This window comes from Echiichthys vipera, assembly GCF_963691815.1.
Source record: "Echiichthys vipera genome assembly, chromosome: 8".
Classification (NCBI taxonomy): Eukaryota; Metazoa; Chordata; class Actinopteri; order Perciformes; family Trachinidae; genus Echiichthys; species Echiichthys vipera.
This window is the reverse complement of record NC_139833.1, coordinates 17945203-17957226: the sequence shown is the minus strand read 5'-3', so window position 1 is coordinate 17957226 and position 12024 is coordinate 17945203. Positions and strand designations below refer to the sequence as shown.

The 12024-nt window shown below is 40.8% G+C and overlaps 1 protein-coding gene across 3 annotated transcripts; it reads left to right on the top strand.

The window, feature by feature from the left end:
- The first annotated feature begins 269 nt into the window (after window positions 1-269).
- On the top strand, window positions 270-10577 carry tcea3 (transcription elongation factor A (SII), 3). Of its 3 annotated transcripts, none has more exons than XM_083917858.1 (21): window positions 270-470; window positions 1280-1342; window positions 1495-1600; window positions 1711-1801; window positions 3279-3833; window positions 3918-4031; window positions 4301-4402; window positions 4502-4570; window positions 4651-4755; window positions 4890-4958; window positions 5456-5515; window positions 5616-5687; window positions 5806-5874; window positions 5981-6043; window positions 6116-6190; window positions 6697-6857; window positions 7024-7085; window positions 7216-7365; window positions 7484-7630; window positions 10038-10109; window positions 10197-10577. In XM_083917858.1, exons 1-21 carry the CDS (start codon window positions 402-404, stop codon window positions 10203-10205), a joined length of 2283 nt encoding a protein of 760 aa, XP_083773984.1. In that variant the 5' UTR covers window positions 270-401; the 3' UTR covers window positions 10206-10577. The 3 variants fall into 3 exon arrangements, with proteins under 3 accessions (XP_083773984.1, XP_083773983.1, XP_083773982.1); XM_083917857.1 differs by having other exon boundaries at window positions 3273-3833; window positions 4893-4958; XM_083917856.1 differs by having other exon boundaries at window positions 3273-3833.
- The last annotated feature ends 1447 nt before the right edge of the window (window positions 10578-12024 follow it).

The following is a 12024-nucleotide window of genomic DNA, read 5'->3' as shown; positions in this document are numbered from 1 at the left end:
AAACTGATCCAGTGTTATGTTGAACTTTGGCACGTAGTACGGCAGCAACTGGCACTGGTGCGCAACTGTTGATATATTGCAGAGTACTCCACGGGACGGAATATTGAGCCAGTGGGGTTTCAGATCAGCACTTTAACGGTGCAAATGAGCAGATAACTGTTAACTCAATACATATATGTGCTTTGAGTGACCACTTCAGCGTCTATATTTGGTTGTTGTCAAGTGCAGGACAGGTCAGCTGGGATCCTGCAGCAGGACACGCCTCTTGGCTGAATGGAGCACGCGCCGGGCGTAAAGTACGACCTGCAGCGCACCCAAACTTTCTCTGACCTAATTTCACGTTTTTTAACACGTATCTCATCGACGTATTTGATTCGATTTTTCGTCGAGTAAATGCAGCGATGACGCGAGAGGAAGATCTCATTCGGATTGCAAAGAAACTGGACAAGATGGTGTCTAGAAATAACACGGTGAGAGCATGTTTTGACACCCACAGGTGGCGCGTTGTCCTGTCGCCTCGTGCCGCGAAGGCCCGTGAACGCCTCCTCTGGTTTCCTTTAGATTTATTTTATTTTTACAGTACGTTTTATTTCGTCTGAATCTGTCTCTGTTTGCGCCTTGTGCACATTTGCAACGTGAGCGGGACTGTACTGTAACAATTGGTCAACAGGTGTTTGGCGCGGGTTCGCGTGCGTCTCGCTCGCGGGGCGTTTCGGTCGCTCGCGTGTGCAGTTATGTCGGTAAAGTTTTGTTAACTCGCCGACTTTTTTGCAAACTTTTGGCTGGTTGTCGTAATGAACAGTGACGCATGCAACAGAAAGTAAACAACGCGGACCGTGGGCAAGGTCGTGTGTGGTGTGTGTGTGTGTGTGTGTGTCTGTGTGTGTGTGTGTGTGTGTGTGTGGCCGGGTGGGTGGTTGTTGTGACGGTTAACAGGTTTCAAGGCGCTTTTCCACGGTTTTAGCCATAAACGACAATGAAGCAGTCCCATCAATAAAAACTGTGAATAACTATGATTTCGTGAATAAAGCAAACAGTTACAGAAATGCTTGTTTAATGCATGTTGTGATATATTATTTTCATTTGTCTAAAAATGCTGATGAAAACAGACGTGAAACTGTTACTAAAAGTTTGAGTTGTCTTTTTTTGTGTTCACATTTGCATTCGAGCATACAATCTGCATTGTACATTGTTATGACATATTCATAAATAAACAAATGCAAGATGTATAGGTTACGAATCCAAATGAAGTTGGCTATGGGCTATTTTATGTGTGCAGGAGGGTGCCATGGACCTGCTGAGGGAACTGAAAAGTTTCAATATGACACTCAAACTTCTCCAGGTAGGCTGCAGTTTATTGCCCTGTGTATAGTTTATATTAAACTATTGCTTTTCAACCAATTAATTAGGTCTTAGTCTAATGCTAAAACGGCAAATCAGATGACTACATGATTATTGAAGCTCACAATGCCCATTTATGTATGTTTGTTTCAGGAAACGAGGATCGGCATGTCTGTGAACGGTATCAGAAAGCACTGCACAGATGAGGAAGTCATTGCTCTGGCAAAGGTCCTCATTAAAGACTGGAAAAGACTTCTGGGTACTTGGTTTTCGTACACAATTTACTTCACAGTTAAATAGTCGTGCAATAAATACATCGATGAACTGAATGATTTGCTGATATGATCCCTTGCACAAACACTCCCACAGACTCTGAGAAAGCATCTCAAATGAAGAACGGTTTGGACTCCAGCAAAACAGCAGTGTCTCCAAACAGCTCCCCCTCTGAGTCACAGAGCAGGTCAGTACTTCCACAGCTGCTGCACACAAACACTGTATTGATGTTTAAAACAGAAGCACAGAAGATATAAAATCAAGTTCTGAGCCAGTGGTGAGTGTGACTTAAGTGCTTTCAGTTAAAAGTCACATATTGTGAAACGTCTTTATATTATAAAGCAGGTTGAGGCGCTATATAAATACTGTGAAAGTATCAAAATGCTCAATCCACAGAGTAATGCACAAACCAGTATTAAGAAACTGTTTATAAACGAGCCGTCAAGACTTCTGTACGGTTGTGGTGCCACAACCAACTTTACCATATACTGTATTGGTAGAAAGTGTCGCTACAGTGCCGTTACAGTCATTCCCCGGCTGCAATGATGCAGAGACACTGAGAGCACAGATGTGGAAGACTTGGAAACGCTGACCAATCAGAGCAGATTAGGCTCTTTTTGGGAGGGGGGTTTAAAAAGACAGGCGCTAAAATGGAGCGTTTCAGACAGGGTGAATACAACTAAATTCAGACGGACAGGATGAGTAAAATAACGTGTTTTTTGAACATTAAAGTATTTAACATGTTCTAGTAGAAACCCAAAATACAAAAAGAGCATAATGTGGGGCCTTTAATCTAAAAATGACATCAATTTTGATGAAAGTGCAGATCATTAAAATGGTGAGATGTTTGTTTTACATGTCAGGGTGCACTTCGCTAGACCTATAGCATGCGTGCATGTTTATATACTATGACAGTTGTCTCAACTACTGCATGTGAATACAAACACTTGTCTTGAAGAACACTTCAACCTCAGCAGATCTGTCAAAAAAGTAATTAAACGCTGATAGAAAGTGTCAGCAGATACACTAGCAGCCTATCCAGTATGACAAGATGTTTATTTTTTCTTTGTCACGAAAGCTTTTAAGTCTCTATTCTCCAAATACAGTTTTCTACCCACTGACAGCTGTTGCGCCTCCAAACAAAAGACAATATTCAGCACCAAGGACAGTGCCTAATGAGTATGACTCAGAGAAAAGAAGATACAACAAATAATACGATAAAAGAAGCCTCACTCCATGCTCATGCTCAAGGTTCTGTAGCGCATACATGCTTGTTGGGGTATTACTGCAATCAGACTAGGACTTCGGAAATTAACCTTAATTGAGCATACGTGATGATGGACGCTTCTGTTACTGTTACTGAGGCTGTAATTAATGTAATAATAATCTAATTATTTTTCAAGGTTGTCATGTTTCCAAGGGCAAATCTTCATCAGCTCAGCGCACAGCAGGACAACTAAAGAAATAGGAATAACGTATAACATCAGTCATCTCTTATAAATGAAGGGAAAAAGTACGGATAAACTTAATAAGACCCTGCTAGCTCATCATATAGCCTCTTGGATTTATGTCCGAATGGGATGGAATTACAACAAACTGGTAAATTTTAAAAGCTCTTGAACAGAAGGTACAGACGGTACTTCCTTTGTTTTTGTTAGTCACAGGAGATTGGATGTCAAACAGAAACACAACTCAGACCCTGACAAAAAACACCCCGATCAAAACCGAAAAGAAAAACACAACGAACTCGAAAACAAAAAGAGACGCGTGGATGACCCCGTCGTTGAGAAGCGCCTAGAGAAGCCCCAAAATGAGAAACACCCGCAAGAGAAGCCCCAAAATGAGAAACACCCGCAAGAAATCAGAAAAGAGAAGCTTTTAGAAGAACCCAAAAAGCAAACGCATGAAGGGGATGCCTGGCTGGAAATGGATAACAAGAAACAGAAGCACGCGCAAGCAGAGAATGAGAAACACAAGCCAGAACTGAGGAAAGAAAGACCGTTGGGAGAACCGAGGAAGATGGGACATGTGGAAGAAGTCAAAAAGGAAAAACATCCAGAGGAGCCCAAGAGGCACAGCTTTGCGGATGAAGCGAAGAAGGACAAACACAGAGAAGAAAGCAGACACGAGAGGGCCAGAAACTCACCGCGGCGAGAGAGACCGCTGCCTGAACCCCAGAGAGAGAAACCTGCTGATGTTCGCAGACCAATATTTGAAAGGTGGGACGGAGGTGGCTCAGAAAAACTGATTATTACACATCAAAAAACACGCATCAGGGCTTCAGATTTAATTGTTTATTTCAGGAGAGGAGTTTTGGACAGCAATCTTCTGTATCCCACCCGGTTCCCCTCTCCTCCTCGACCTGCTCGGCCTCCTCTCCCGATCAGACGTCCCTCTGTGGACCTGAAGAAGGACAGGTCAGGACCGTTGCAGTGCCTGAGCTGAAAAGCATGGACTGAAATATTACTGCATGGCATTACCCTTTCTGAGTCACTCACACGCACTGACATTTGTTCCTACAGTTTTATAACCAGACTCGTGGCCTAACAGGATACCCACTGTGCATGGTGCATGCTGTGATGGGTCAGTCAGGTGTGTCTTTATTATTTTGTATTTAGCTTGAGCAGTATGGGGGGGGGGGTCTCATTACAGCACTCTGATTTGTACTGTTGTGACATTTGCTCAGGAAGGATGGTAAAGACGTTTCCTCCCGACATCCTCGTCCTCACGCTCCTCGCCCCGCCTCTCCGCCGGCTAGGCAACCTTCACTGGAAGTAAAGAAAGAGAGGTCAGGTGTGCTTCGGCGCTTGTTTTGAGTGGGTTTAGTGCAAAGAAGTGTGACTTTTTCTTATGGGGACTCAAAATAAAATGTTGATTTTCACATCAGGAAAGTTCCACCGGACCCAAACGCTCCTGTTGCTCCTCTTCCTTTTCACCTTCATCCTCCTCCACCCAGGTCAGGATCTGCACGCCCACTGCATCGATCATCGCAAAGCCACTCAGATCTGCTCAAAGGTTGTTGTTTTTTTCATTCAGAAAAGAGCCTCCTGACCCCAACGCTCCTCTTCCTCCACTTCCTCTTCACCTCCACCCCCCACCCCCTTCCGTGAAGCGTCCCTCACTGGACGGGAAAAAGGAGAGGTGTGGATCCGATGAGTTCTCATTAGTCACCGCCTTTGGAAGTGTCCGGGAGGATTATTTTGGAAAAAAATAGCCTGTAATTTCATTTGGAGTTCTCTCTTCTCTGCATTGAATCCTTGTGTTGTTTGCCACAGCAGGAAGGAGCCTTCAGACTCTAAACCTCCTCCACAGAAGAAGACGTCAGATCACGTGAAGAAAGACAGGTCCGGAATCTGGGAATCATTCTGTCTCTCATTCATCCTTGAAAAAAAAAATGGCTTTGCTGTTATCTCTGGAGGAACAGAAACATCAGACTGCAATCTCTGTTTTGAAAATATTGACACAGTAGATGAACAGTGTGTAGTGCTGTTATGAGAGCCGCATCAGGGATAAAGATTCTTCTATTTACGTGGCTACAAAGTTAATAAAAAATAATAGTATTCGGGACTTTTTTAGATTAAGATAAGTCTTGGGTTTATTGAACACCTTTGTCTGAATAGCAGCTATATTGACAGAAGCTCATAGGCTATACTTTTTCAGATTAAGGTTTATAAATTCCTACTTATTTATTATTATTCTTCCATTTCCTTAATATCCTAATATATTACAGGATCATTCACATCTTAACTTCATGCCGGTGTACAGCCATTCACTGCTGTATACAGAGTGTGAGTGTAGAAGGAGATATTTTGTCGGCACAAAAACTGTTTTCTTTTTGCAGGAAAGACTCTTCGGACAGCAAAGCGCCTAAAAAACACTCCGATGAAGCTAAGAGAGAAAGGTTGGCAAGTAACCTGAGTGTGAAAATGCGCGTTAAAAACAAACAAACAGCATGACCTTCGATTTGTTTCGAGAAGCCAACAATTGTTTCCATTTGTCAGGAAAGATTCGTCTGACTCTAAACCGCCACTTCCCAAAAAGCCCAGTTTGGATGTCAAAAAGGAAAAACACAGGTGTGCAGAAGCAGGGAAATAAATCTGCTGTACATCGTATTCCAATCTACGCCGATTAATGTCTGATCAAAGTCTATTTCATTGGTGTCTGTGTCACAACTCCTTTCTTTTGTTGCAGGAAGGACTCCTGCGAGTCGAAGCCCGGACAGCCGGTGAAACGTCAATCAACTGACTCTAAACCTGACAGGTAGCACTGGTGTGCACTTTAAATCCCACTCATACTTGGAGATTAAAAAGCAAAAACATTGTCCATAAAACCAGATTTATCGAAAGGGTCTCATTACTCACTGCAGGCGGGAATCCACTGATTCAAAGACAAGTAGCTCACCACCAGCAAAGAAGCTTACGAGTGAAAGGTAATTTTTTTTCTCTCCATTAAAGTTTAAATGGAAATCATTGAAGCTGATGCATTTGACTTTGTATTATAGAAGAGAGTCTCACGGCTCCAAGACTTCTCAGCCTGGACCTCCACAGAGGAAACCCTCTACTGATAGCTTTGAAAGGTATTTCAGTACACAATATTTATTTTTACAATATTCAAGTCACTGTAGGTCAAGATTTACAATGTATTCTGATGATACTTTTGAGTATTTTATATACAATTTAGCTGAAGTGCGCTCCTTTTAGGTAAGGAGGGCCATGTTATGAAATATAAGATCAATGATAATGAAGAAGTATGCTATGCTACATTATCTGACAAAAAATGTCTCATGTCATCTTTGTAAGATAATAATATGTAAGTGTGGTCCACTTTCCGCAAATGGACAAAAACTTTTTCCATTATGACAGCTTGAAAGGTGATGAATGGGATTCAGTTGATCAGTGGACAGGGCAAAGTAAGATTTAACTTCACAAATGTTCTTCAAAAAACAAAAGATCACTTGTTCAAACTCAGGCTCAGTTTGGAAAAAGTACCGCCTCTATCCTGAAGTCAAATGAGGTCAAATACAGCAGATGTGACGCTTCACACACTCTGCTCTGTTGTGCTTTGTTGTGTCCTTTTCTACAGGAAAGGCAAAACTGAACCCCCTAAAACTCCCACCACCCCGACCAGTCCCATGTCACCCAGCCTCAGTTCTGCCGGGGGTCCGCTGTCCCCTCGATTCGCTACCGGAGACTCCGTCAGAGACAAGTGCATTGCGATGCTGGCAGCTGCCTTGCGCACAGACAGTGAGGCTATGAACACTTTATCACTTAGAGTACACACTACTGTAGCTAATGTGCTCTAAATATTCAGACAAAGCACAGACAAAACAGACTAGCTGGTGGAACTATAAACACAGAAATGTCCCTGTAGTGTGCAGATTGACTTCAGTTTTTTTCCTGGTATTCACAGACGACTATAAGGATTTTGGCACTAACTGTGACAGCATGGCTGCAGAGATCGAAGATCATATCCTTCAATGTAGCTCATTATTTGCCGTTGTGGTTGGTTTGCCTAATCAGCAGTTCATTCATTGATGATCCAAATGAAAGTATCCCATTTGTCATTGTTACCCCTTCCCTTGACTGCACGGTTGCACATATCTACCAGGAGTCAAAGGCCACTGATATGAAATATAAAAACAGAGTCCGCAGCCGCATCAGCAACCTGAAGGACCCGAAGAACCCTGGGCTTCGCAGAAACGTTCTCGCAGGAAGCATCGACTTGAGCCGCATCGCCAGTATGTCAGCTGAGGTACAGAACGCCGCAAATGCAAACTGAACCATCGATGAACGCCGTCCGCGATGCTCACATTTGTTTTCATGCCACACTTTTACACTTTGCTCCATTCACATCTTCGTCTTTTACGTAGGAGATGGCCAGCGACGAGCTGAAACAGCTGAGGAACGTTCTCACCCAGGAGGCTATCAGGGAGCACCAAATGGCCAAAACTGGTGGCACTTCCACCGACATGCTGCAGTGCGGCAAGTGCAGGAAGAAGAACTGCACCTACAACCAGGTAAACACTCGCTGTACATGCAGTGGCAGTTCTAGACCATTTTAAATGGGGTACTAAATATATTACCCCTTAGAGACCCCATTTTTGTCCCTTTTAGGGGTAAACAGCTGATCTTTAGGGGGAGATAGGAGGTCAACAATAAGCCTACCATATATTGGGTATACATCCTCTGGAAGCTGGGAACCTGAAAATTCATTTGAGATGCTTTTCAGTTGTCATAGTCATCAATCTGTAATAAAAACTGTGATTTGGTCAGGCACTCGAATTTGTATAAGTGTATACCACATGAAGACACCAAGACCTTGAGGAACACCAAAAATCCAAGATGTGATTTGGTATCAAGGACTTTGGACATTTGGAGATTTCTAAGGAATTTTTCATCAATTGGATGACGATCACTAGTTTTCTGGAAACTACTCCTTCTTGTCAATATACTGTGGAAAGCCATATGCCCTCAAAATGCTCTAGGTCTCTAGTTTGGGATTTTAAAATTTCATGAGGCTGGGATTATCCTAGAGTAGTAGTTGTAGTAGTAGTAGTAGTAGTAGTTGTTGTTGTTGTTTATTTAAAAGGGGACAGTGCAAATTCATAAAACACATGATTACACATGAATTAGCCCGAAGGCTAGTTTTTATCTGTAGTGCCCTGGCCATGATGTGAAAAATGCAATAAAATTACAATTTAAGAAAGAAGAAAAGAAAAAAAAAAGCACACAATACATGTACAATATAATACAAAATACATATGCAAACACTTACCACACAATTAAAAAAACACATCACAACAACATCACAACATAACATTTTATCATAACATCAAAACATCACAACAGGCTTATCTTAGGTGTTGATTAGCCACATTTTCGTTTTTTTGTTAAGGCCTTGTATGTTGTTAGCAGTTTAACCTCCTCAGGTACTGAGTTCCACACATTTGCACTCCAGGCTGACTTACTGAAAGTACTCCTGTGCAGAGGAACAGAACAGTCACCTCTGACAGAGCCTCGAGTGACACGTTCACGGCTGTTTCTTTGGCAGATGAACTCTGCCAGAGGATCTGGAGCCAATTTATATAGTAATCTATAGGGCAGTTTTAAGTCTGCAACTGTGGGAAGACTGTCCCTATTTAAAATACTGTATTTCTTTTAAAATAGATAGTCCCTAGGTTTTTCATCCATATCTGTAATTGCTTGTTTAAACAAGATTTCCAATGTTTTTCTGAACTCTGACCAGCCTGGGACCACCTGGTTAGGCAATAGTTGAAGTGGCTGACAATCATCAAATGCAAAGACATTTTTTCAGTTCATATTTAATTTCGGATTGAAAATTTGCGAGATTAAACTTGATTATTTTACACAATTTACCAATATGGGCTTTAAAGGAAAGCTCTGAATCTATTATTATCCCAAGATATTTATATTGACTGACAATTTGTATTCTTTCTCCATGTATGTCGGGGTCAGATGATACTCTGTTGTTTTTTATACTATTTGTTTTAGTGAAATACATGCTTAGAGTTTTAGAAATGTTTAGCTGCAGACAGCACTCCTGCAACCAAGTTGTAACACAGGACATAGTTTTAAATGAGTTCAGTGTCTTTGATGTGACCAAGAACAAAGAAAACCGTGTCGTCTGCATACATTTGGGCATTCAGCTTCAGGACAAACAGTGGGCAAATCGTTAATATAAAGACTAAATAAACATTGACCCCTGAGGGACTCCGGAGAGTTCACAATAGGTCATAGTCAAGGTCAATTGCAATTGCTCATGTGGGAATTGTTAGGTCTCTGTAAATAATAGTGTGACTCTATATAACAAATGTCTTGAGGTCCTGTTATGATTTCACGCTATAAATACTATTTAATTAAATTGATTTTATACAGTGACGTCAAGTTTCAAAAAAATGTCTCGCTACAATGAAATGACTACTATGGGGACGAACATCATCACATATACATAGAATTGGGCTCATCAGCTTTCCAGTCAAACTCAATACATGCTATTCAAGACTGTTTACACACACACAAGCAATCAAAAACCTACTAGGGCTTTTTTCCATGCGCGCCTCTTGCCATGTTATGTCTCCTCACGAGATATTTTAGCTGTAATGGAACTTTCAGAGGCACAGAGGTGTATGCGTGTGTTAGTTTTCATCTTCCAACTGAAACCAGACTGTTTTTATCTTGAAAGTTAGGGTTGATGTAGAGTTTCAACAAAGCAAAATGTATGTATTGTTGACAGCTTACAAAGCATTGTGTGTGTGTGTGTGTGTGTGTGTGTGTGTGTGTGTGTGTGTGTGTGTGTGTGTGTGTGTGTGTGTGTGTGTGTGTGTGTGTGTGTGTGTGTGTGTGTGTGTGTGTGTGTGTGTGTGTGTGTGTGTGTGTGTGTGTGTGTGTGTGTGTGTGTTATAGGTGCAGACACGCAGTGCTGATGAGCCAATGACCACATTTGTGCTGTGTAACGAGTGTGGTAACCGCTGGAAGGTATGTTTTCCCCCCTGACCTTTGTTTCAAAAATTCATATCTTTTGTATTTATAATTCAAGAACTACTTTTGTCCCCTACATTTCAGTTCTGCTGATGCCTTCCAGATGAAACCACGTTTGTGTCTGAGCATACTGGACAGCATTTTTTTCTATAAAGGGAGGTGAGGGAGTTTATAAATTATCGCAGCTAGTGATTTAAGTAGATAATAGTGTTCTTACCATTTTTACTTTAAAAATTTTGAGATTTGTAAGCATGTGCTAATTATCAGGGTTTTTCTCGAAGACTGAGCATGAACAAAACAAAAATGACTGTTAACAAAACAATAAGGATCATGGTGCTGTTTTAATGGAAAGATTGGTTTACTACGTCATACAATAGTGTAGCAGTTCACTTTTTACATATCTAATAAATCTGCATAAATCATCAGTATAATGGCTTTTTAAACCCACATTTAATAAAAAAAAGTCTTCCCTCATCAGTATCATCAGTGTTCTGTGGCACACAAAATATACTGTTTGCTTTTATGGTTGAGATGCATATTTTTATTATTTTATTTTATCTGGGCATAATAACAGAGGTTTACTACTGTGTTCAGCAGCATTATCGGGGTCTGTTTTTTATTATCCAAATAATCTCAGAGGGACTAACTGAAGTGAAATGTACAATATGCAATTTGCATCTACAATGTGCAATACATGATTTACTAATATTCCAAGAGAGCCCAGTTTAAACAAACAAAGAAAATATGTTTTTCATGAATATTGCACGACAGTAGTTGGACATTTTTCTGTTGCATCACTGAAAACATTCAGTAGATGGCAATAATTCATCATAACTCAAAACACAGGCAGCGTCAGCTCCCACAATTGAATTTCTCTGTCTTCAGGTTACTGACCACATAAACGAGACGCTTGCTTGTTAGTGCCAGTCCAGCTGGCTGGTTAAGCCAGAGGGAAGGGCTGATGAAGACTAATGTGACAGTGTCACAGCCATTCAACAAAACAAACCTTTTTACTGATTATTACTGGATTTGATATACTTATGAGATTGTGCTTTGAGCAATGTGCAGATCATACTCCATCAATTCTGTGTTTCTGAAGATGTTGCCCTGCATGCAGTACATTCAGTATATAAATAGAAAATATGGTCTGTAGAATTGATAGAGAGAAAAAGCTTTCTGGCCGCCCTCTGGCTGAGAATCCTCCATCTGGTTTCCTATGAGTTGAAACCACATCTATTTACTTCTTCTGCACCATTTCCACCATTACAAGTCATCTGTTAATGTGCACGCAGAGCTCAGAAAGCATCAGCGCTTATTTTACACTGGTGCAAAGGTGTCATCATCAACATCCCTTCTGGAATCATGAACCTGAAATTCAACTTAACAGAAACACATAAATAGGAGTATATAAAGAAAGCATAACCATAAATTCACTTGATAAACTGGGATTACAAATTCTCACACAAGCAAGTATAATTAAATAAATCTCTCGCTCTAACAATATGCTAATGGATTCTGCAACATAATTACCCATATTTTTCACTTAGCAGGAGGTGCTGGGCTATGTGACCTCCATGTCCTCAGCAGTTGGTGAGAAGCTGTTGAAACAACACTCTCCATACTATATATGCTGTCAAATAATGGCAACAATTTTTTCATGTCAATTTAGAATAATGCACAAGTCATCGCAAATTGTTGATGTTCTAAATAGATTTGGACAGTTATGCACTTTCAAATGTGTTATTTTTAGACTTCCTAGCCTTATTATTATGTTTCCTTATTATATAGCCATAATATAAAATATGTATTATTGTTATTACTATAAAGTCTTCGTATTATATAGGTTATTAGCTTTTCCAACAATGATAATACACGACCCAGGTGTCTACTCTAATGTTGGATGTAATGTTTA